At 38.8% G+C, this 24,488-nt stretch overlaps 2 protein-coding genes across 2 annotated transcripts; both read left to right on the top strand.

Moving 5' to 3' along the window:
- Positions 1-1,027: 1,027 nt before the first annotated feature.
- On the top strand, positions 1,028-10,743 carry LOC116314834. Its single transcript, XM_039598143.1, has 12 exons — positions 1,028-1,102; positions 1,290-1,607; positions 1,696-2,049; positions 2,145-2,258; positions 2,494-2,543; positions 2,659-2,766; positions 8,767-8,821; positions 8,987-9,316; positions 9,397-9,753; positions 9,843-9,959; positions 10,288-10,337; positions 10,429-10,743. The coding sequence occupies exons 1-12, from the start codon at positions 1,060-1,062 to the stop codon at positions 10,543-10,545; spliced, it is 2,013 nt and encodes a 670-aa protein (XP_039454077.1). The 5' UTR covers positions 1,028-1,059; the 3' UTR covers positions 10,546-10,743.
- A 6,865-nt stretch (positions 10,744-17,608) lies between these two features.
- On the top strand, positions 17,609-20,679 carry LOC120443053. Its single transcript, XM_039620699.1, has 6 exons — positions 17,609-17,666; positions 17,809-18,138; positions 18,224-18,580; positions 18,690-18,800; positions 19,008-19,051; positions 19,152-20,679. Exons 1-6 carry the CDS (start codon positions 17,621-17,623, stop codon positions 19,266-19,268), a joined length of 1,005 nt encoding a protein of 334 aa, XP_039476633.1. The 5' UTR covers positions 17,609-17,620; the 3' UTR covers positions 19,269-20,679.
- The last annotated feature ends 3,809 nt before the right edge of the window (positions 20,680-24,488 follow it).

The raw sequence follows: 24,488 nt of genomic DNA, 5'->3' as shown, positions 1-24,488 counted from the left end.
TATTTCTTTCTTTGGTCAGCTTATTGTCTCAGCAAGGTTTTTGATGACTGGCAGGACTTAGGTATTGATTGGCTGGATTTTGTTCATCCCATTCAGCTGAATCTTCAGAACTTACCTTACTCTCTGCAGGAATTTGACAGTTGAGTCATTCATAGTGGTCTCTTAGTCATTTCTGTTTAACTGTGGAATTCCAAGGTAATAATAGCTATTTTTTCTGCGATGCCACCTTCTGTCTTCTAACTGCACAATTGAATTGGATTTCACTCATTGACCACAAAATTTGCTTTATTTTTCCTCCTTCCTCCAAGGGATCTCAAACACTGGATTATAGATGGGAGACAAGAGCCACCTCAACAGGACAATGCATCTAAAGGACAAAGGTCACTCTTTCGAGGATGCCATTGTTCACATTTTGGACAGAGAAGATAAATAGTTGACTACTAACAAATTCCGGCAGAATTGCTGCTTTATGAAGTTTTTTTTTTTCATTCATCATTTCATTTTTTATCATGTGTTTTCTGCAACATGGGTATCTCAACAACTGCTGTGTTGTTTGCTATATAATTTGATCCACGACTTACTCATTATCTCTTTTTGTCAAGAGGCTAAATCATCTCATGCGTGTAAGAGGCATTGGTTCAGCTTTGCTCTTCAGCTCTTCTTGAGTTTTGAGGTAGCATTGTTTCTCCCCAGCGAATGATGAGTCTTAAAACTTTGTTTTCAAATGCAAAACATGATATATATCTGTACCTTGCACTACATGCCACAAATAGCAGTGCTGACTTAACTGAGTCCTATTTGAGTGCTCAAGGTTTAAGGACAAGAATAAAAATCATATAGAGGCAACAGTGTTATTGTTTGGAAAATGGACAGCTGCAACAGAAGATGAAAGAGAGGTGATAGGTTTTGCAAAGCCCAGGATGAGGCAATTGCGACAGGAAATGTACTTTTGAATCTATTGTGTGTTAACCAATCAGATACCGTCTGACCTAAAACAACCATCTTGCCTCCTCCACTCACTGAAATACCAGTGAGATCTCCAACAGAAGCACTGTCAAGATGATCATCGTATGGATTACATTGTTTTTAATTCACCAAGGATGTAAGTGCTTTTTTAAATTTGTCTAAAAATGTTCTTAAGAATTTACTTGTCAAATAGATGCATATAAATTGCTGTAAAAATAGTTTTGCACTTATAAGTTACCTTGCACTACATGTACCTTACATGTAGTGCAAGTTACACATATATATCAAACAAGATTTTATTTTTCTGCTTTCTCTTAATTCAGATACTTTAGTTCCAGTGAAAACTGTTCAGCTTGGTGAACCAGCGACTATAACATGTGCTATACCCAAAGAGCTCAGCAGTAGAGGAGTCCACTGGTACAAGCAGAGTTTTGGGGAAACTCTGAAGTTAATAGTGACAGTATTCAAATCTACAGAACCTACTTTTGGCCCTGAATTTACTAGTTTGAAATTTGACATCGGTGATGATTTTGCCAGCCTGACCATTTTGAAAGCAGATCAAGACGATGAGGGAATCTATCACTGTGCAAATACAGAAAGGATTGGAGTTAAATGGAGTGGGACGTATTTGTTGGTAAAAGGTAAAAAACTGACCTACTTTTACAAAGTTTGAAATTGTTTTAAAACATGTTTTCAAAAAACCCCAAAACATTATTTTGTATTACACAGGAAACACTCAGAGGACATCAAACTATACAGTTAGTCAGCTGCTGATAGAATCAAACCCAGTTCGTTCAGGAGACACAATGACTCTTCAGTGTTCAGTCTTCTCTGACTCTGACAAGACATGTCCAGGAGGTCTTAATGTTCTCTGGGTCAGAACTGGAGCAAATCAAGCTCATCCCAACATCATCTACACTGATACAAATAGAAGTAATGAATGTGAAAAAAGCTCTGACCCCCAAAACAGATGTGTTTTTCGGTTCAATAAGAATGTCAGCTCCTCTGATGCTGGGACCTACTACTGTGCTGTGGCCACATGTGGGGAAATATTATTTGGAAATGGAATTACGCTGGAACTTGGTATGATTTTCTATTTAAAAACTGGAAGTTCTGCTCACAAAATCAGCATGAGTGATAAAAATTTTGAGACCTTTTTTTTTCGTTTGTTTTTGTAGAGTCAACCCAGTCAGTATTCATTCAGAGCACGATATTAATAGTTTGTTTGGCTATTTCTGTCACTGGAAATGCGTTCCTCATCTTCAACCAACAAGTATGTAAATTGCATAGAGGTAAGCGTTGTAAAAAGTAAAACATTTATTCATTTTACATACAATATCATAAGTTCTACAGAAGAACCGTGAATAGAAACTGCAAAAATTGAGTTCTTTATAGTGGTTAATAATGAATCAATCTAATATATTTTATTAGAACAATGTATTTCTATGCGTGGATTTTTAGGTTCTAAGTCAAATGACACAGTTAAGTTCATTTCACTATTTATTTATTTATTATTATTATTCTTAGGAAATGAAGGTGCTTTATCAGATATACAAACTGAAACCTCGCACCAACTTGTAAGTAATAATAATTATTGGTGTTAAAAGATGTTACAATTGTTTTTCTATCTATCTAACTCTATCTCAATTATATAATTTTATTTTTATATAACTGTTTTTACCTACGGCACAGACTGAAGAAGCTGATGATGAACTAAACTACGCTGCACTGAATTTCTCTGAAAGAAAAACAAGAGGAAAACGGAAGAGAGAGGGTGCTGAAGACAGTGTCTACTCTCAAGTTAAACGCTGATGCCAGTAACAATGTCGTGGAAGATTTCTTTTTTTTATATTGATCACATGTTTTAACCATATCACTTTAGTAATTGTAGAATCACATTTTCACCAGTTGTATGCACGTGGACCACAAGTAGGCCTTATGCTCTATCACACATACACACAGTGGGGCCATTGTAAGTTCATGGGAGACATTAAACAGATAGTGAGACTCCTTCTTATCAGGGATGTAAATCTCTAGGTGACAGCTAGGCAGAAAACAGAGTCGTAATTCTTTACCTCTCTCTCTCCCTCTCTCTTTGAAGGAAAGGTATAGGCCTGTGAGATGGGGCAATATGTAGGAGTTGTGGAATGTCTTTGTCTGTTTGTATATAAGATGTGAGGGCGGCGGGCATCGCCAGAGACTGCTTAGGTGTTTGACCAGTCTCTCCATATTGAAATATGTTATTAAACTCACTTCAAATCATGCTCACCAGGGTGTTTGCGGGTTTATTTAAAATTTCCACAACAATCTCCTGAAATTTAAATTAAAACTGATATCTGATATTGAAATAGATTCTATATTTGTGACCCTTTAGTCATGTTATTTTTTTTCTTCTCTTCATTAAATATTAACTGTTAACAGTTTATTTGCTTCATTACTGACTGGCTCTCAAAGCCAGAAATTTAGTTTTGTCGCATTTCTTGAATCCCTGATTTTAAACTGTATTCAATGATTGTTCTACTTTTTCTAATTAAAAATATATTTTTGAGGTCTCAGATGCATTTTTTCTCTTTTTAATGCAAGACATTACAAGAAAAAATAAATTATTTTATAAAGTGGTAATTTTTGAGATTTGGAGTTGTTTTGCTTCCAAGATATTTTATTTCTAAAAGGAACAATCCAAAACACACATTTTAGTGCTTATTTTCCTATATTTTCTGTATTTGGACAAATTCTATACAATATTTATTGTTATATCTCATCTACATCTTTAAAATAACAATTTAGAAAGCCTTTTTAGTTTTAAGTTTATTTACTAGAAGAATACACATTTTTCCAAACACTTACATTTATTTAAATTTACTTGAGTACGGTTATGCAGTCAAGTTCTATAGAATCTTGCTAATTACCTACTAATTTTATACAGGTGTGTTGCAGCAGAGACACATGTAAGAGAGTAAGGAGACTGGCCCTCGAGGACTGGGGTTTGACACCCCTGCCATAGATCCAAACAGGGGGGAAGCTCATGGGCAAATAAACAGTAAACATGAAATGGTAACAGAATGACACGATAAAGAACTGAAACAAACTGAGATAATAAAAACACAAGAGGAGGTGAGGGCAGAGTGGAGACACAATGGTAACTATACACAGGTGAAGTAAATCTAAACAAGGCATGGAGTAAACTAAGAACAAGGCAAAGGACACATGGGTATCAGAATCAACAATAACAGGGTGACAGAGACTTAACTAGTCACAGGGAACACAGGAGAGACAGTGTAAAGTAAAATTAGGATTACAAGCAAACTACAACCAGAAACAGATTTTAGAAGCAAAACTAAGTCTAAGAAGACCAGAGAATATAATATAAGAACATGAACCAGGAGATATCTGCTAAGGGATAAGAATACAAACCTTAAAGTGCTGTAAACGATAAATGGAAATACTAAACAACAGAACTTGACAGTACAAACTCAAATTAACTGGTGGAAGATCCAGAATCATAACAGGGATAATACAACACAAACTTGGAAAAATTATAATTAAATATTTATTGATATTTATTCCAGAGAATATGTGATAACTACTAAAAAAACTAAACTAATTTAAATGTGTACTTCAGTATGTGAGACCTGAATATGGTTTTGTGCACAAACTGCAACCTCCGTGGCTGAAGTGAAGAAATATAATGTTTTTACTCTCAACTTGAGGCTGAATTCAAAAGTGAGTCTGCAGGAGCAGCTCATAGGCAAGCACCCTGGTAGTGGGACAGGCCTGAGAAGCTATGGTAAAACAGAACCAAATAATGACTGTCCACAACTGCCTATCACTTGCAGGTGTGGTAAGTATTCAATGCCTTGTGAATCAAGTGAAGGTCATATCTGATTTCCAAAACTCATTTTAGCAACTTGAAACAATGCTTCTCTGACAGGAAAAGGACCTGAGATTTTTCATGAGGTTGAAAGACATTGGCCAGATATAATTGGGCTCACTTCAATTCACAGCTGCCCTAAGTGAGAGGCATCAAGCAAAAGCATGTATACTTGTACTTTGGTCCCTCGTTTATTGGGGAGTTACATTCTAAAAATAACCCGTGATAGGTGAAATCCATGAAGTAGCCAGCTTTATTTTTTACAATTATTATAGATGTTTTAAGGTTGTTAAACCATCACTACACACTTTATACGCTTTTCTCAGACAGGGATGAACATTTGCACATTTTTCTCTCTTGTTTAAACACTCTCAAAGTTCAAACCTTTGTAAAAAAAAAAAAAAAAAAAATAAGTCCAGTATTATAGAATGAAACCAAAGATCAAACCCTGTTTTTAGGTCCAGAACATGGAAATAGTGCAGCTGCGAGAGAATTCAACTTTAATGAATCAATGGTACAGAAGTGGAGGAAGCAAGAAGAATGAGTTGAGTAAAGTCTGACTTATCTGACTGTTTTGTTTCGCTTAATGCGCCTTATGGTCTGAAAAATGCGGTAACTATACCTTTCTTTAGTATGTCCAGAAGTCTAACTTTTTGTGCGATGGTTAGCATCTTCCTCAGCCTTTTGGGTGCTCCTGCATGTGCCTTTCATGGTGCAAAACATTTCGTCATCATTGTTGTGTTTGTTGGGGAGAAAACTTACAAACATACAGTACAGCACTTCAGAGTCACACTGTTAGCGATCAATGATTTATGTAAATTTGACAAGCTGAACACATTCTGTAGTGTACAGGAGACAGCACATGTGAGATTGATTGACAATGGTCTACAGCCAATCAGGACGAAGAACACAATGCTCTGTTAAAAAAAAAAAGCATACAAAATTGCACCAAAACTAATCTGTGAAAAAGCGAGGCTGCGAAAGGTGAACCGAGTTATAGCGAGGGACCACTGTATTCCCATAGTTCAGTGGCTGTGAGTTGAGATCTTATCAACGAGAGTTTCTTTCCTGCACCTTGTGGTCAGATAACAGTTCGTAAATAGATTGGTACGAAGCTTCACGTAAATGTGGCATCATACCAGTTGTGTCTGTTTATTGTATGCCTGTAAAAAACAAGATACTATTATTCAGTAGTCTTTTAGGAATGGAGTCTAACTTTATTAACTTCCTCCAAACCATTAGCATGTCTGTTAAAGAAATACTTGGCTCAACAGAGCTCTTTTTGTCAGCCTGGCTACGGGTACTGAAGAGAAACCTAAGGTTGCTTCTATTTTCTTCAGTCGGTGATAAATAGTAAGATGTTCAAGCATTATGGACAGTTGTTTTTTTTTATAAAGCAACAAACTATGTTCCAAATTAGTGAGATGCCATTTCCTCTCAAAATTATGAGTTATACGAAAGAGTAAAGTACTTCTTTTGTAATATATTTTTGTTCAGGTTCAAGGTTCAAGGTTCTTTATTTGTCACATGCATAGTTATACAAGTATAACACACAGTGAAATGTAACCTGACACGCTCCTCGACTTGTGCAAAAAGGTGGGGGGTGATAGAGGAAAACATTATATATATATAATATATAATATATTGTTGGCCTTTTCATGGCTTTATTTGACAGGGAAAGTGAAAACTGACAGGAAAGCAGAGGGAGACATGCGGTATTGGGCTGCAGGTCAAGTCAAACCCAGGCCGGCCAGTCCCAGCCACGTGGCACATGGTCACCCGATTATCCCAGCAAGCTAAACCGGCGTCAAGTACTTCTGATTTGATGCATTTTGTTTTGTTTTTCCAAAGAAGCCAAAGTCTCCAGAGTTGTATGCAGCGGGGATATTAATGGGATAACTGACTTCTGTGAAAGTAGAGTTTAGACAGCTGCTTTACACTGTGTTGGCACATGGTACTGAAGGAAGTAACAGTAGAGCACATACACTCTGAATTTACTTACATTACTTTCAGAAACCAAAAAAGATCTAAAATTATAAAATTGTCTACAAAATTTGTTAAAATGATTAGACATAAGAGGGGTTTCAGGGAACACTATTAATTGTTCACTGTAAAAGCAAGTGAACAAGATCCAGAGTAAGATTAAAATGTGGGTAAGCTCTTTTACACTTTGAATGGAGCCATTTGAGCTCAAAATTAGATTAAATGCTATGTTGAAGCTGCCATTTTTGGTATCTATATGGATATTAAAATCACCCACAATAATTACTTTTATGAACGGAGTACTAAATTAGATAAAAATATCAGATAAATCAGAGAGAAGCTTTGAGTAAGAGCCAGAGGGATGATACATAACAACAAATAAAAGTGTTTTTTGAGATTTCCATTTAGGATGGACAGGGCTAAGAATTATCAAATGAATTAAAACTCTGTCTGGGTCTTTGGTTGGTTGGTGGGGTGGAAGATTGTTGCCACTCCTCCTTGGCATGTTGCATTAAGGATTCTGTTAGTATGACTCAGGGATATTGATTAAGTTAAATGAAATGGGGGATGATAAAGATAGACTAGAGAAGGTTTGGGCATCTGTTTAGGATGTCACCTTCTAAGAGAGCTGTTTCAGGCAGATCCTATTGAATGGACACTTACAATTTGACATCCCTGTGTAGACTGTTTGTCTTGACACTCAGATCCAATTAAAAGGAAGAAAACTGGCAAATGGTTCGAGGGTTTATACTTTAAGAGCTCTTTGGAGCACACAAGTTGCAAATAGTTGGTCCACTGATGGATTGGTTAGCACTGTTTCCTTACAACAAGATGACTTATAGCTCAAGTCCTTGCTGAGGCCTTTCTGTGTGGTGTATCCATGATCTCTCTTTGCCTGCATGGGTTTCCTCCAAGTACTCCAACTTCCTCCCGCAATCAAAAGACATCCAAGTTAGTTGAATTGGTAATTCTAAATTGACTGTGAATATGAGGCAAATAAAGTACTTTAAGTGTATAGAATAAAATGCTATATAAATGTATAATTAAAATGACATCTTCTAAAGCAATTTGAGTAAAAAACATCCTAAAAATGAATGTATATTGCAAAATGGAAAGCGGGTATTGAGAAGGCATTAGGCATTACCTGTTCTTGACTGAAATAGGGGGCATGTAGTTGATTCATATTGCCCAGAAGAAACTTTTAATGATGCATCAAACAATGAGTTTTCAAAGAGGCAGATGAAGGCGCCTGCATTTACAAATAAAGGCTTGATTTCATAATTATTATCATGTTGCCCATTGTGTCTGACTGAGGCTGTAGGTTTTGTCAATCCAGCTGATGTAAAGAAAAGCTTTCTATTTTGATTTAGTTAGTAAAATGCTGCAGTATAAGTTTAGCATCATTCTGGATTTACCTCTAGCTCCACCATGGGGTTAACATGTGTGATCGTTATTAAACTACTTCAGTAATGGTGGTTGATTCGCAATGAATTTTGCTGCAAATATGGCAGTTCTGTTTTTGAAGAGGTTACACCATCTTCTTTAAGGAGGGGATATTGGTTTAGTCAGTTCTTCAGTGCTTCTCAGGAGTAAACTGTAATTACTAGCAAAACAGCCAACCAGGAAATTTCCTCTGAAATGCAAACCATGATGAACTAATATATTTCTAAGACTATATGGCACACATGCTTAAGATTCACTGACAAAAATAATAAATATTCAGGGATAGACGAAATTGTAAAAAACAATTGCTAAAAAAGGATTACTTTAACAGTAGATAAAAGAGAGGTGGCCGTTTTTTACTATGCCCAGGAGGAGGTAAATGTGACAGGAAGTGTAGATTTGAATCTTTTCAGAGTTAACCAATCAGGTGCACATTTCAGTCTGACTTAATGTAATCATCTCACCTCCTTTTCACTGAAATACCAACAAAGTCCTTAACATAGATCAGTGTAAAGATGATTGTGATGTGGATTACGATGTTCTTTCTTCATCAAGGACGTAAGTACTTTTTTCTTCTTTTGTCCAAAATTATTCTTAGTGAAAAACTTGTCATGATGATTTATATTGTGACCTGCGGGAACAGAAACCAAATAAATATAATTTTGCATTAAAAATTTTCCACATCATACAACATTTTATTTTTTGTGTTTTCTTTCAATTCAGATTCTCTGGTCCCAGTAAAAACCGTTCAGCTTGGTGAAGCAGCAACATTAACATGTGCTTTACCCATTAAAGAATTCGGCAGTACAACAGTCCACTGGTACAAGCAGAGTCCTGGAGATGGTCTTAAATTAATTGTGACATTGTCAAAATCAGCACCACCTGAATATAGTCCTGAATTTTCAAGAAAGAGATTTAATGTGGAAAATGCTAATCATTTTTGCAACCTGACCATTCTGAAGACAGTCCAAAAGGATGAGGGAATCTATCACTGTGGAATAGCTGAGTGGTTGTATCCCATTCAGTGGAGTGAGACATATTTATCAGTAAAAGGTAAGACTGAGCTACTTTTACAAACTTTAAAGTTTCTACTATAAGCTTTAAAGCATCTTTGTATCTTTTGTAATACACAGGAAACACACAGATGAGATCAAACTATACTGTTGTTCAGTGGCCTACAGTATTAGACCCACTCCATCCAGGAGAATCAATGACTCTACAATGTTCAATCATCTCTGTCTTTGGCAAAGCAACATGTCCAGAAGATCTTAGTGTCTTTTGGTTCAGAGCCGGATCAAATAAATCTCATCCAAACATCATCTATACTGATGGAAATACACGTGATGAATGTGATAATCGATCTGAGACTCAGAAGAGATGTGTTTATCGCTTCTCTAAGAACATCAGCTCCTCCGATGCTGGGACTTACTACTGTGCTGTGGACACATGTGGGGAGATATTATTTGGAAATGGAACTGCACTGAAACTTGGTATGATTTTTCATTAACTGTTTTAAACAACACACAAGATATTTTTATACTGATTTGAGTGCTAAAAGTTTTTCTTTGTGTTTTTGTAGTGCAACCGGCACAATCAGTATTCCCTCAAATGCTAATATTAATAGTTTGTTTGGCTATTTCGGTCATTGGAAATGTGTTCCTCATATTCAACTCAAGAGTATGTAAACCATTTAAAGGTAAGTGTTATAAAACATTACAATTGTTTAAAAGTCATAAATGATCTCATTAGACTTAAATAATGGAAAGACCAATCATTCATAGATTTGAGGTACAAAATCATATAATAAGTTATTCTGTAAAATCACAAGGAGAAAATTACACCGTTGTTAATAAACCTGCTTACAATGAGGTCCCCATAGTGGCTGTCGCTGCTTAGTGTACCAACTTATTTTTTTGAATAATACATTCCTATGAGCAGGATTTTTATTAAGGATCATACAATCTAAAATAAAAAAGTGCACTTCACTATTATATATTTGTTATAATAATGTTATTTATCTTTAGGAAAAGAAAGTGCTATATCAGAATCACAAACTGACAAGTTGAACCAACCAGTAAGTGATGAAAATAAATGTTATTTAGTTAAAATATTATCTACCTGGAAAGCTCAGCATCAATATTTTTCTTCTAATATTTAATTAACAGATTGAAGCCGATGACCAGCTAAACTATGCTGCACTGAATTTCTCTGAAAGGAAAACAAGAGGAAGAAGGAAAAGAGACATTACTGAGGACAGTGTCTACTCTCAAGTTAAATGCTGATGCTGATATCAGTGGTGAAGAGCCCATTAAAAATTAAATTGAACCTGAAACCTGATTGCAGATCTTATTATTTGTGACAGGTCTCGTTATTTTGCTGCCCTGATTAAATAGTAACTGTGAGCAATTTATTTGCCTCATCGCTGACAAGTTTGGGCTCTCAAACTAAAACAAAGTCTTGTCACATTTTTGAAATCCCTGAATTGTTTATCTGTATAAACCTGTTTCCTTGCTTTCTTTGATTAAAAACTATTTCTTTCAGTATTTCGGATTCTTTTTTATGTTTAGGGCAAGATACTACAGGGAAAAGAAATAGTCAGTTTTTTTTAGATTTTGGGTGATTTTGCTAATAGTGTGTCTTCTTTCATGTTAAAGGAGAGAAATGATTTTATTATCCCATGTCTGTTTGATATGTAAGCAATCTGGGCACAGCCATTTTTTTTCAGTGGTTGGTTTTAAACTGCGGTGAATAATTTATACTATATATGCAAACCTTTTTGAGTTATACCTTATTAATGTTAGAGAAGCGGTGTGTGTGTTTGTGCTTCATTTACTTTATACAAATGGAACTGTAGCTAAAAAAACACAGATTAGAAGAATGATTAGTCTGTTGGTTTTAATCTCAGAGAACACATTAATAGACTAGAATAGGCTTTGCCCCCACTAATTTGAGTGTAAATTTGACAGTTGATGGAACACTAGTGTAATGATAAATGTGGACAGGCATTTTTTTTTTTTTAAAAAGACATAAATTTGTATTTTGAACTTCAGTTGATTTATTTATTTTTTTTTATTTACCTTTGATTCAACCTTACATTAAGGCTCCTCTGAACCAGTCTAGCTTAAAATCAGTTCAAAAATTTGTTGCAGCATGCTTGATGCAAGCGTTTCCATGGTGAGTGGGAACATTTCTCCAAGTGGTGAAGATGGCTGCACAAAGGGCATCTACTGTCTGGAACTGTTGTTTGTTTGTTTGTTTTTTCCTTGCCATCCATCCCCAAAGGTTTTCAATTGGATCAGGGCAACATGCAGGACTGGCCAAAATAGTGATGTTATTCTTCTGGAAGAAGTTCCTTATCCTGCAGGCATTGTGTAATGTAGCATGTCCTGTGGAAAAACCCAGTCGTTACCACACAGAAGAGGGCCCTTAGTCATGAGGGATGCTCTCGGCAACATCTGGAGATAGCCATCGGCTGTTTGATGTCCCTGCACCTCCTGAAGCTCCATTGCTCCACAGAAGGAAAAAGAACCCCAGACCATTATTGCGCCCCCTCCACTGTGGTTTGTAGAAAACATCTCAGGTGGGATCTGCTTGTCATACCAGTAACATTGGAAACTATCAGAAACATCAAGTTTTTTTCTCGTTAAAGAATAAAACCTTCTTTGACCTTTCAATGTCCCATGTTTGGTGCTCTCTTGCAACGTCCAAAAGGTCAGCTTTGTGCTGTTCAAGGAGACAAGGCCTTTGAATATGTTTTTTGTTTTTGAAGCCCTTCAGTCTCAGATGCCATCTGATGGTTATGGGGCTGCAGTTGGCACCAGTAAAAACCTTAATTTGGGTCCAGGATCGTCCAGTGTCTTGATGACAGCCAATGGGATCCTCCGACCCCAAAAAATCTCACCAGCACTGTCTTACTACATCCCACCTCAGCAGTGATTGCGTGCTGCAAGAGACCCTGCTTATGCAGTTTAATAACATGAACACATTTTTTGGCCTTTGCCATCAGAACGTCATGACAGTGCGACTACTTGACAGAAAATGACAACGAATCCACATTTTTGCACAGATTTGGTCATAATATTTAGGTCAGTTGTAAAACAGCCTGTTTCATTTTGAGCATTGTTCTCAATATATTGCATGCTCTAAACAAATATTTTGTCCCTCTACCATTTCTTCTTGTTGCATGTTGAAGCTCTACTTGGAACCTTGTTAAGATCTAACTGTGCAAAATGCAATTTTTTGCCATTTTTCCAGTGGTCTTAAACTTTAGATAAGGACTGAATAATGAGAACTGCATAGAAACAGTTTATTTAGGTGATATACCGTTCTGGACGCATTTACACTCATCATAGGCACGAATGTCATGGCAATTTGGAGCTTTTAATGATTTCTTTTAACTGTTCTTTTACCAAGGTAGAATGATTGCATAGCATAAATACAAAAATACCTAGAATAATAGGGTTTATAAGTTTTAATGTATTTTTTGCATTCTCTTCTACCTACACAGAGTCAAACGTTTATAAATGGGCTTAGATATATGCATACACCTCCAATGGTATTTGGTTTTATGCCCCCAGATGCTTTTGGGTACCCTTAATGGATACAGGATCATTCCTTTTGGCAGAATTGGTAGCGCTGACTTAAATTGACTGGTTTCCTTGCACTGTCATGACTTTTCACTGTCTACAAATTTTCAGTAGATTTAAGAATGGGCTTTTGCGAAGACCTTCTAGAAGCTTTATCCATTCAAAAACAGTTTTCTCCACATTCAAATAATTTTTACCTACATACATTGCTAAAAAAACAAACAAACAAACAAACAAATAAACAAAAGGAAACACCTTTCAATCAGAGTATGGCATCAAATCAATTATAATTGATAGCACAATTTTTAAATTACTACTGGACACTACAGGTATTACACAGGTAGTCCAAGTGCTCAAGAATAGTACATCAATATACAGAAAGGGGGATGGACCATACGGTAGTGCAATTCGTCCTGATCGGTGATTGGTCAAAAGTCTAGATTGGAAGAAGGGGAAAGAAGGGGACTTCTCATTGGTCAAAAATGTGTAATGAAGGAGACTTCTGTTTTTCATTCGATCCGTTGTCTTTTTTTTCTTTATCAGGTAATGTTTCCAGCTCCTTTATTCCAGCGTGATGCCTGGACTGCTGTCTGTGGTCTTCAGCATGATCCCAATGTGTTATTTATTTATTTTTACTGGTTTATAATGACACAACAGTAAGTGTTATCAGTGTATATTACAATAAAAGCATCCAGCATTGATGAAGATTTTCTTTTGGCTCTTTTGAACCAAAACAGGTTGGAAAATCCCCTGAAACTAACAGAAATTGAGAATGAATTGCTTTCTTTTCTTATGTGTTATTATGATGTGCAAAGACTAGCCATGAGAGGAGTCTTTTAGGTTGCCACAATGATAATAGTTTTACTTCTAAACTGGTAAAATGTGAAGGATTATTCATACCATTGCAATGTCATTTACATACAGGCAAGAAATTAAAGGCATACCCTGAACTCTTGACCCCCTACACGGAGAGACATCGTTGCACTTTTGCCATGTTAGGGTCCACTTGTCAAAGGGAAAAGAGTCATAAAATCAGTGCAAAGTTGCTATGAGAGATTATCTTTGTCTTGTGACTAAGTATTTGAAGAGGGGTCACTGAATAGTTGATTATGAAAATGGTGTGATCATATACCATGGTTTTCACAGTCACCAGATCACAACCAAGAGCATTTCAGGAAGTGAAACTTTACTTTATGAGTCACATTTAACAACGCTATTTGATTGACATAACAGATAGACAATAGCTCTGTTAGTGTTTCCGAATCAATCCCAGGAAACACTCAAGCTTTTGCAGAAGCAGGTGTTGTACAAATACTTCACAAACTTGTGTTTACCACCTGCTTGTACACATTCCTTCTTTGGTTCTGGTCTGTTATGTGTTTCTACATAGTTGCGTCTTCTGAGCCTGTTGGTAGAGAATCCTATTTGTGTATAACTTAATAAAAAACATATCAAACATGTTTTTCTTTCACATCATTTGTAACGAGCCACGAAAAGCACCACCCGGCACTGCTGACATGAAGACGCGTGGATACCCTCTGCTCAAAGAACCGTCTGTGTGTGAGTGAAGGCAGCGACTCGGCTGAGCAGCTCCTGTGGAGGTTTGGTGAAGACCATACTTCTCACCCGGCCTGCTGACGATGTGCAGGGGCATCTGGATTTCTAACACAAATTGCTGGTGTGGCCATCATCAGTTGTAGCCACTGAAAAGACTAGAAATTGGCGTAATACATTAGATGTTACCATAAAGTAAAAGCGTTAAATGAGCTATTCAGCCTTGTGTAATTTCAGCTAAATCCAGGATCGTCTTAGAGTCTATAACTTACCGAAAACAAAAGAAATGCCAGTTTCCCAGTTGCCCACCGCTTCACTGTCCCGCTGTGTGTTGTTGTTTTGGTGTCGCAGCTTTCATCGACTGACGATTGGTAGTCTACAGTGGGATTCAGCGCTCCTATTGAGCCAGAGTCTACAGTGTCTACGGTCACTGTAGACTTCGGGCCAATGAAAAGACGTAACTGTCTACGGTCACCGTAGACTTTGCACTACCGTAGACTTGATGCTGTAGTGCATCAAGTCTCCGGCTCTCTGTTATTAATCTCTGGCTCTCTTCCACAGCATGTCTTTTATCTTGTCTTCCTCTCTCAACCTAACCGGTTGCAGCAGATGGCCCCGCCCCTCCCTGAGCCTGGTTCTGCAGGAGGTTTCTTCCTGTTAAAAGGGAGCTTTTCCTTCCCACTGTCGCCAAAGTACTTGCTCATAGGGGGTCATATGATTGTTGGGTTTTTCTCTGTATGTATTATTGTAGGGTCTTTACCTTACAACATGCCTTGGGGCGACTGTTGTGATTTGGCACTGTATAAATAAAACTGAATTGAACCGAATTGAATTAAATTGATTCTAGGAGACAGGCAGTTAATCTTAGAGAGCTGGGCAGGGTTATAGAAGGTCCTTATCCATCAGCAGGACTGGTATCTACTCTTTTGTGCAAGGACAAACAGGATCCACCACTGGTGACCTGTGCTTTTTACATGTGGGAGCAGGTTCACCCTGAGCACATGTAAGAGATGCAAAAGGGTCTGGAGAAGCCATGGAAAACATTCCTGTAATATCATTTAGCATGACCAGTTTGTTGTTGGGTCACTGGTGGTCTGAGGAAGGAAATCCATGGAAAAATTCACAGACCTCAAAGTGATAGGCAACAGTACCCTTACTGCCATTAGATGTCCTTGGATCCACTGACAGACTTTATTCTGGTGCAGTGGGTTGTGGGTTCCTCCTGGTGTATGAGAGTACATGGCCTCATGTTGCAAGAGTATGCAGGCAAGTCCTGGAGGATAAAGGAATTGAATGGGCCCCATGTTCAAGTCATCTATATTCATTAGAACAACTCTGGGACATTATGTTTCAGTCCATCTGACACCAGCAGGTTGCACCTCAGACTGCTCAGGAGCTCAGTGATGCCCTGATCCTGATCTGGGAGGAGATGCCTCAGGACTTTTTTCCCATTGAGGTCTGATATGTTTTCAAAGTGCCTCTCTGAAGTTTTTGAGCAGTGTACAATTGTTGATGATTATCTTGAAATCTGCAATATCAAAGGGGACATGAAATCAGTCCATGCTGTGCAGAGTTTGCTCAGACTAATAAAGGAAAACTGTCTTAGAACATAATGATTTGATTTCATGACTTAGGTCATCATATACCATATCTTTGTATAGAGGTTTTGATATTCTTTATACAGCCAGCTGATCTAAAGAAGACATGCCATTTTGATTGAGAAAGTTAACCCTTTAAAACCGGTCGGAGAGGGCACGCTCCGTTTTGCATAACTATTTTTAAATCCTGGTAGCTCTGCAACCACGTAAGCTAGAGCAATAATTTTTTTTGCATATGAAACCGGAGGAGTTGTACTTACATCTTATGCCATTAGCTTGTCCTAGGTCATGGTTTTCTTCCACATATAGCTTTGCAAAAACTGCATAAAAAGCGCTTGCAGCAACAAAAACATAATATTCCAGAAACACGTTTTGCCGATCCGATCAGCTGTTCATAACACTTCCTACGTTGGAATAGACGTCAGCGCGAACTTTCGCATGTCCGCCATTACCTGCCCGAAACCGGAAGTGACGTCATTTTCGCGGAAATGTAGGTTTTTTTACTATCAGGGCCTCGGAGCCTATACTGGTGTTTTAAAAGTTATCTTTGACTTTATGACTTTCTGTGTCGTTTCTGGGATGCTTAGAACTCAAATTGCACTGCTGGAAATAGTTTATTTTGATGCATATGCTGCTTTTTTGGAAATTTGCACTATAATATTTATTTTCGTTTTTCCTGCAGTATATAAAAATTGGTGTATTTCAAAAATAAAACTATGAAGACACTCAAAATAAATTTCCTGTGGTGGGAAACTATTTTGTGCAACTTTTTTGTATTTACAGTTTTGAGGGATAAGCCTCTTAAATTTCTCTAACTAGTAATATATGTTAAAAAAACAAAAACTATTTTCAATTTTTTGTAGTTTATTGCACTTTTTTGCAATTTATGTAATTACTATGCACTTAATGCATACATATTATTAAAATTTGGGCTATAATGGTTGTATTGATGTATATCAACTTGAAATGCTCCCAAAATTGGCACTACAGCATGTAAAAATATAATATAAGCTCTGGCGGACTTGGTTCTATGGTAGGTCTTAAAGGGTTAAACAGTGTATACCAGCTAAGGTCTTGGAGGTAACATTATTCTGTCTTTACCTCTAGCTCCACCATGGGGTTAACATGGGTGACATTTAATGCAAGTGCTGATTGGTTTGTTATGAAAAAGCAAAACATATAAATAAATAAAGTTGCACATTAGTTGGGGGCAAAAGCCTTCGCTTCATCCTGTGCGCCAGCTTTTCTCCAAGTCAAGATGTCAAATTTCATCAGAAATTCAACATGTTATGTTTTGGGGTTATTTCTTGCACTACATACCACAAACAGCAGTGGTGACTGTTCCACTGTTTATGTCCTTCAGCTGAAAAGAAAAGGAAGGAATACAATAACTAATAACCACCAAGAGAGAAGTAAAAATTTCCCAAATGGTTAATTGCAACAGAATATCAAAGAGGGTGAAATGATTTACAGAGCCCAGGAGGGACCAGTGTAACATGAAGGGTACTTTTGAATCTATATGTGTTAACCAATCAGAATCATTTTACAGCCTTGCCTAGCATGATCATCTTGCCTCCTTCACTCACTGAAAGACCATGTTCTCAACAACGAGCAGTGTCATGATGATGGTGCTATGGATTACTTTGCTCTTTCTTCATCAAGGATGTAAGTGCTCTTTAATTTTCTCCACAACTATTCTATGAAGAGAAATTACATGTCAAATAGAAAATATGTGTTGAAAATAAAATGAATTATTTTGCATTTGAACATTTTCACATCATTATTTTTCTGTATTCTCCTAATTCAGATTCTCTGGTTCCAATGAAAATCGTTCAGCTTGGTGAACCAGTAACGTTAACATGTGCTTTACCCAGCAATAAAGAGCTCAGCACTTTGGAAGTCCACTGGTACAAGCAGCGTATCGGGGATGAGCTTAAATTGATTTCAACACTGTATGGAACTACACCACCTCAGTATGGTCCAAAAATAATTAGATCACGATATAACGCATGTAATACAAAGACTTTTAGCAATCTGACCATTTTGAAGACAGTCCAAGAGGATGAAGGAATCTATCACTGTGGAATCATTGAATGGCTTAATCCTGAATGGAGTGGGACATATTTGTTAGTAAAAGGTAATAAACTGGCATGCTTTCAAAAAATTCTGTTAGTGTGTTGGAGCATGTTTTGACGATTGTCTTTATATTTTTTATTAAACAGGAAACACTCAGAGGGCATCAAACTATACTGTTGTTCAGTGGCCAGCTGTATCAGATCCAGTCAATCCAGCAGACACAACAGCTCTCCAGTGTTCAGTTTTCTCTGACTCTGACAACAACACATATGCAGGGGATCATGATGTGTTCTGGTTCAGAGCTGGTTCAGACAAATCTCATCCTAGCATCATCTACACTGGCAGAAAGAGAAGTAATGAATGTGAAAAACCATCTGACCTTCAGAATAGATGTGTTTATCGCTTCTCTAAGAACATTAACTCCTCTGATGAAGGGACTTACTATTGTGCTGTGGCCACATGTGGGGAGATATTATTTGGAAATGGAACGGATCTGAAACCTGGTATGATTTTTTGTTTACTACTGGAAGTTATACTCAAGGTATGTTGGCAGCATATGAGTGACTTTTTTTGGAAAATTTGATTGAATCTTTCTGGTTGTTTGTTTTGTAGTGCAAAAAACACAGTCGGCATTTATTCAACTGGCCTTAATAATAGTGGGTTTGGTCATTTCTGTCACTGGAAATGTTTTCCTCATCTGCAACCGAAGAGTACAAAATAAAGGTAAGTGTTGTATGATGATTTCCAAAGCTAAGATTGTCCTGTTATTCAAGTAGTGTATCCATTGTTTAAATATGAATATGAATATATATAAAAATGTTTGTGTTATATATTTATATGTTAGGCAATACATTTTGAAATAGTTGCCACATCAAATGCATTTTACTATTTTGTATTTGTCATAATAATTTAATTCATCTTTATGAATAGAAAATGCTATATCGGAAGACCAAATTGACACCTCACACCAACCAGTAAGTAATGAAAATGCTTTTTATTCAATGAAAATATGACTGAAAAGCTCAATAGTATTATTTCAACTGGTTGTTATTATTGCATATCTTTATTACACAGGCTGAAACTGATGGCCATGTAAGCTATGTTGCACTGAACTTCAGTGAAAGAAAAACGAGAAGCACAAGGAAGAGAGACTTTGCTGAGGACAGTGTCTACTCTCAAGTTAAATCCTGATTTCAATACCAAAGTTGAGTTTTGTGTGTTTTGTTCTGTATTTCTTGAAAATACGGAAAAAATATCAAAGAAAAGAAAAGAAAAATCAACACATCAACTTTAAATTTTGCAAAAGAAAACAAACAAACAAAAATCCTCAACCCACTATGCGATTTACTTAATCAGTGAATTCACACTCCTTTTGGAGAGGAAACTTTAGTCCCGCTCACTCCATAGGTAGCTTTCTGACCTTTGTAAAATGGTAAATGGCCTGTATTTATATAGCGCTTTTCTGGTCCCTAAGGACCCCAAAGTGCTTTACATATCCAGTCATTCACCCATTCACACACACATTCACACACTGGTGATGGTAAGCTACGTTGTAGCCACAGCCACCCTGGGGCGCACTGACAGAGGCGAGAGAAATTAAGAGAAATTAAGTTGAGTGCTGCTGAATTAGAAGCTTTTTTGTAAAAACAAATTGTGTTGGTTGGAGATAACTGTAGTGTGAGAAAACACTTGTGCAGACTGACAGTATAAATTCAGGAATGTGAGAGTCAGGATCAACTGTGTTGGTGAGTTTAGCTGAACCGAGCCTTGCAGCCATGTTGTTTGTTATTGCAGTAGCATTGCGTTGTCTGTTTGCCTTTCCAGTTAGGTGAGCTTGACTTTACAATATATTTGCTGCTTTTAATTTTTTTAAGGTTAGATAATGTTGTTTGTTTCTACCTTAAATAATTGAATGGAAATTTCAATGTGAACTATAGCTTTGTTTGTTTTTATGCTAGGTTACCTAGTCCCATGTTAGTTTACATGTTAGTGTTATATCATGCACAGCTGCACGGGCTGCCTTGCAATGCATCATCTGTGCTAATAATCATAACAACAACAGCAATAATAATAACAATAATAATGACATGTATTATGATGAATATGACTTGCTTTGAGGGTCCGGAGTCTAGTGACTCCCACTTTATGTTTATGAATATTCATTGATTTTGTTAGTTTTCTAGTTATTTGTTATTATTTCCAGTGTTTAGGTGTTCTCTGTGCCTCCCTTGTGTTTCTTGTGTTGTGTCTAGTCTTCTTGGTTCTATGTTCCCGTTTCCTGTTTTACTTTGGAGAGTCTCGCGTCCTGTGCATCAGTGTATTCTGTTTTGCTTCCACCTGGTCTCATCTTGTCTGATTATTGTGAGCTGTGTTTGAGCTGTGTTCCCTGCCTGTCGGCCATTTCCTCATTTCCCTGTGTGTGATATATAGTGTGTGCAATCGTTGGTAATGTTTTCTATGTTCCTCATGTTCTTTAGTTTAGCTTTTCCCAGTGTAGATTTTTGTTTGTTTTTCTCAGTTCCTCCATCACCTTTTGTTTTGTAGCTTTTTGTGCAGCCAAGAATAAAGGCTCGTTTTTGTTAAAGATCCACCTTCATCTCCATTGTCTGCGTTTGGCTCCAGTTTATATTTGCATCTAGGGATAAATATTTGTATGTTGTATATGTCTTTGTGCCTTGTCTGTGCCATTTCATTACATTTTAGTTTATTTTTTAAATGCTTTATGAAGCAAAGATAGTCCTTACTTTCGATTAAGTCACTAATTAAACTAATCTAAATAATCATAATAAATAATAAATAATAATCTCTATAATAATAAATAATAAACCGATTAAATCTCAACTACCACACTCTCAAACAATGAACTCATATCTTACATGTACAAATGTACAACTAAATACCTTGTTAATCACATAGACTTTCTAAATGGTACTATGAACATGTTATATACTAGTTGCTGGTAGGTCTTGGGCTACACAGGTTGTGCCTTTTGTTAATTGTTCTGTTTATAATTATATCCATAACTTTTAAGGATATAATTTTTAGGCACAGTCAAATTGTCAAAGGTTTCCAGTTCAGAGATCATGGGAATGGTTTTCTTTTTAATTTATATTTTATGTGGTCTTTCTGGCTTCAACAAGTGCCCACTGATTCGTGCTGGGAAGGTTTGTTGTTAATTGGGATCTAGTGCTTCCAAGTTTGAGATGGCTGTATTGGTGCAGCACTTACAGTGATGCAACACTCTACCGGTCTGTTGTGTTTAAAAGATAGCTGACAAATCAATTCAATTTATTTGTATTTATTTAGCATCAAATTACAATAACAGTCACCTCAAGGCAATATGTATTGTAACATGAAGACCCTACAATAATAGAGAGATAAACCCAACAATCAACCTACCCTTTTTGAGAAAGCACTTGGTGACAGAGGGAAGGGAAAACTCCCTTTTTACAGAAGAAACCTTCAGCAGAACCAGATATTCTTTCATCTAAAGACAGAATAAAGAAGATACTGTGGAAGAGAGCAATAGTTTAATAATAACTAATGATTAAATGCAAAATGTTGGTTAAATACTTACATAGTGAGTAAATAGGGTAAGTGAAGAAGAAATACTCTTTGCGTCATGGGAGGCCCCAGCAGCCTTTTTTTTTTTTTTTTTTTTTTAACCTGTCCCGTTTGGTTCTTTTGCCATCAGAATTATTGTCTAAAGGCGAAGAAAGATGCCCAACGGATTTACTTTACCAAATGGACCATCCCAGCCTTGCCGTAATGGTCCATCTGATTCACCTTTTATTGTTTATTTTATTTTCACTTGCTGAATACGGGACAGACTTGACTGGTGGAAAGAAAGGGGAGAAAGAAAGTGGGAAAGAAAAAAAGAAAAAAAAAACCTGAGAAGAGGGACGGGGAAAAAGGGCAAAAAACAAAAACCAACAGAATAAGCAGAAAAAAAAAATACATATCGATCACCTGGATCACCTGTTGAGAAAGAAAAAAGAAAGCAAGCAGAAGAAGACAAGAGTAATAAGATCACAATGATATATGGGAATATGACAGTAAATACTAAATATTAAACATTATGGTGCAGCACGTAAGATCGACAGCGCACAGTGTGCTTTGAGGTAGGAGCCAAAAAGGGTGTAGTTAGTGTGTGTGATCACCCGTGTGTACACCTGTGAGCATGAACGCGCTTGTTTTTAAAAGGTTCCTTCATGTAATGATCTGCTAGAGGGTGTGGGGGGCCACAGCCCCAACCTCCAGGGCATGAAGCAGGTATGGAGGAGATCAAAACTCCAGAAATCCAGAGGCCCCAGAACACAAGAGACCAAGGAAGACCAACAGAGGGCAGCCGCCACTATCCCAGAAAGAGCTGAGGAGAGTCCCAGATGAGGGGTCACTCACCAGCCGCGGAGCAGAAGCCAGGGGGTTGCAGTGGCGTGCCCGTGAGCTCCGCCGGCAGCCAGCTGTGCCTGAGTGACCGAGCCCCGGGCCGAGGCCGAGGGCACCCCATCCCCGAGTGGCCCGAGCGAGCCCCAGGCTCCATGCCCCGATAAGCAGCCGCCAAGAGTGAGCCGGTGGGTACCTGGGCGCCCACCCCGGACACAAAGAACCACCAACGCACCGATGTCTGAGGGCATCTGCCACCGGCAGGGGAAGTGGTGGGGGAGATGGGCCTCAAACCTTGGAGGGCCTGAGATGTCCCCAGAGAGGTGGGGTCTGATACCCAACCTGACATATAGACACAGACAAACAGGCACAGATACAAACATCTATTCCCACCCTCATGCTCTCAACACTCACCCAACGTGGAGACAGACATAGAGACACTGTACACACAATCACACTCCCCAAGCGTACTCTAAGCCCCGGGTCTAGGTACCCTTGCCCTGGAGGGGAAACTGCGCCCAGACCCAGGTGGTGTTACCCTTTTCCCTGCAGTGGGGAGAAGCAGACCGCCCGACTCCGCAGCAGCAGGGAGGCCCCACATTCCAGACCCCAGTCGGACGGCCAACTCCTCCTCCTAGCCCCCCCTCCAGCAGGCCAAGAGAGAGAACGGGGGTGTGGGAAGACTCCAAACCTCCCTCCACCCGCTCATATGTAGTGATGATGTATGTGTGTTCTAAGGTGCATTTAAAACCCAGGAGGGCATGGAGCTACCTGCCAGAGCAGCAGGTAAGCGTATAGCCCCTCCTGCTAGCCCTCAATGTCTACGTGTATTTAAAATTGAGAGGTGGGCAGCGACGCCAGGGGTGAGGTGTACACCCTGATGGTGATTGGAATCCGTGTAGCGTGCCCACCCCAAGATCCTATATGTATGTGTAATGAGAGTGTGAGTAATGTGAATGTCTAAGTTGTGGGATAAAATTGAGGCAGAGGCAGCCAGAAGGGGACAGAGGGGGGGGATGTCTCCTCTGCACCCTGGTGACACACCCCTACCCCAAGGCCCTGCATGTGTGGGTGATTGTGGTGGAGCGGGAAGAGGAGGCAGCTGGAGATGGGGAGGGGAAGGAAGGAGGGCAGTGACCCCTCCTGGGGTCAGCTCCCCGCTGACCCCAGTAGGCACCCCATACTCTGCAACCCGCTGGAGAAAGGGGGCCCAGGCCCATCCAGACCGGGGCCCAGTGGAGCAGCGCCTCCCGCCCCACAGAGCCCGGGACAGTCCACCTGACCCCACCACAGAGAAAACTGCACCCACCCCATCATCCACTCATCTTCCAGACTACACAAGACAATAGACGCCCAGGCTGAGATCTTCCTCCACCTCTCCTGTATCTCCCCTCCTGCAGAGAGAGTTCCTGAAGAGAGGAAGGCTCCTGCAGGATGTGACAACCTCCCCACCAGTTGAAGAGCCCCCAGGTGGTTCGATGCACGGGCGGCACCCTGCGCCAGGACTGGGCCCCATACACCCACCCGCCCACAACCCCGGCAACACACTAACCAGGACCCAAGCCCCTGAGGCTTGGCCAGGGCCCCAGCCCAGAGACGGAGTGCCCCCAGAACCTCACGCCCATCCCGGACCCACCCAGGGGCAGCCAGGCTACCAGGTCAGTAACCCACGTCCGTCAGCACAGACCCTCCCCTAGCCCTGCTGCACGCAGCCACGAGGAAACCATCACCTAAGAGCCAACAGAGGCCCTAATTGGCCATGACCGCTACCCCGGGTTGAGCCCCCCAAGGAAGATGCTCCCGGGTTGAGCCCCCCGATGCCCTAAGCCTGTCCCTACCCCCACACCAATCACAACAGTGAAGGTGGGACCAAACTAAGACCCCCCACCCCCACTAGGTGATGGAGCTGATCAAAGGAGCCCAGAGCGATTGATCTGATGTGGTGGCAGAGGCTGTATCAAGACTAATGTGATCTAATAGATAATTTCTATATTGGTTAGAATTAAGATTATTTTTATTTTTCCA

The sequence above is a fragment of the Oreochromis aureus genome, linkage group 2 (assembly GCF_013358895.1).
Source record: "Oreochromis aureus strain Israel breed Guangdong linkage group 2, ZZ_aureus, whole genome shotgun sequence".
In the NCBI taxonomy this organism is placed as follows: domain Eukaryota; kingdom Metazoa; phylum Chordata; class Actinopteri; order Cichliformes; family Cichlidae; genus Oreochromis; species Oreochromis aureus.
This window is presented reverse-complemented; position numbering and strand designations above follow the sequence as displayed.

Coding starts and splice junctions, on each gene's coding strand:
- LOC116314834 (XM_039598143.1), top strand. CDS start 1,060: ATGATCATCGTATGGATTACATTGTTTTTAATTCACCAAGGAT. Junction 1,608..1,695: donor GACGTATTTGTTGGTAAAAG/GTAAAAAACTGA, acceptor TGTATTACACAG/GAAACACTCAGAGGACATCA. Junction 9,317..9,396: donor GACATATTTATCAGTAAAAG/GTAAGACTGAGC, acceptor TGTAATACACAG/GAAACACACAGATGAGATCA.
- LOC120443053 (XM_039620699.1), top strand. CDS start 17,621: ATGATGATGGTGCTATGGATTACTTTGCTCTTTCTTCATCAAGGAT. Junction 18,581..18,689: donor TGGAACGGATCTGAAACCTG/GTATGATTTTTT, acceptor TTTGTTTTGTAG/TGCAAAAAACACAGTCGGCA. Junction 18,801..19,007: donor CCGAAGAGTACAAAATAAAG/GTAAGTGTTGTA, acceptor CTTTATGAATAG/AAAATGCTATATCGGAAGAC.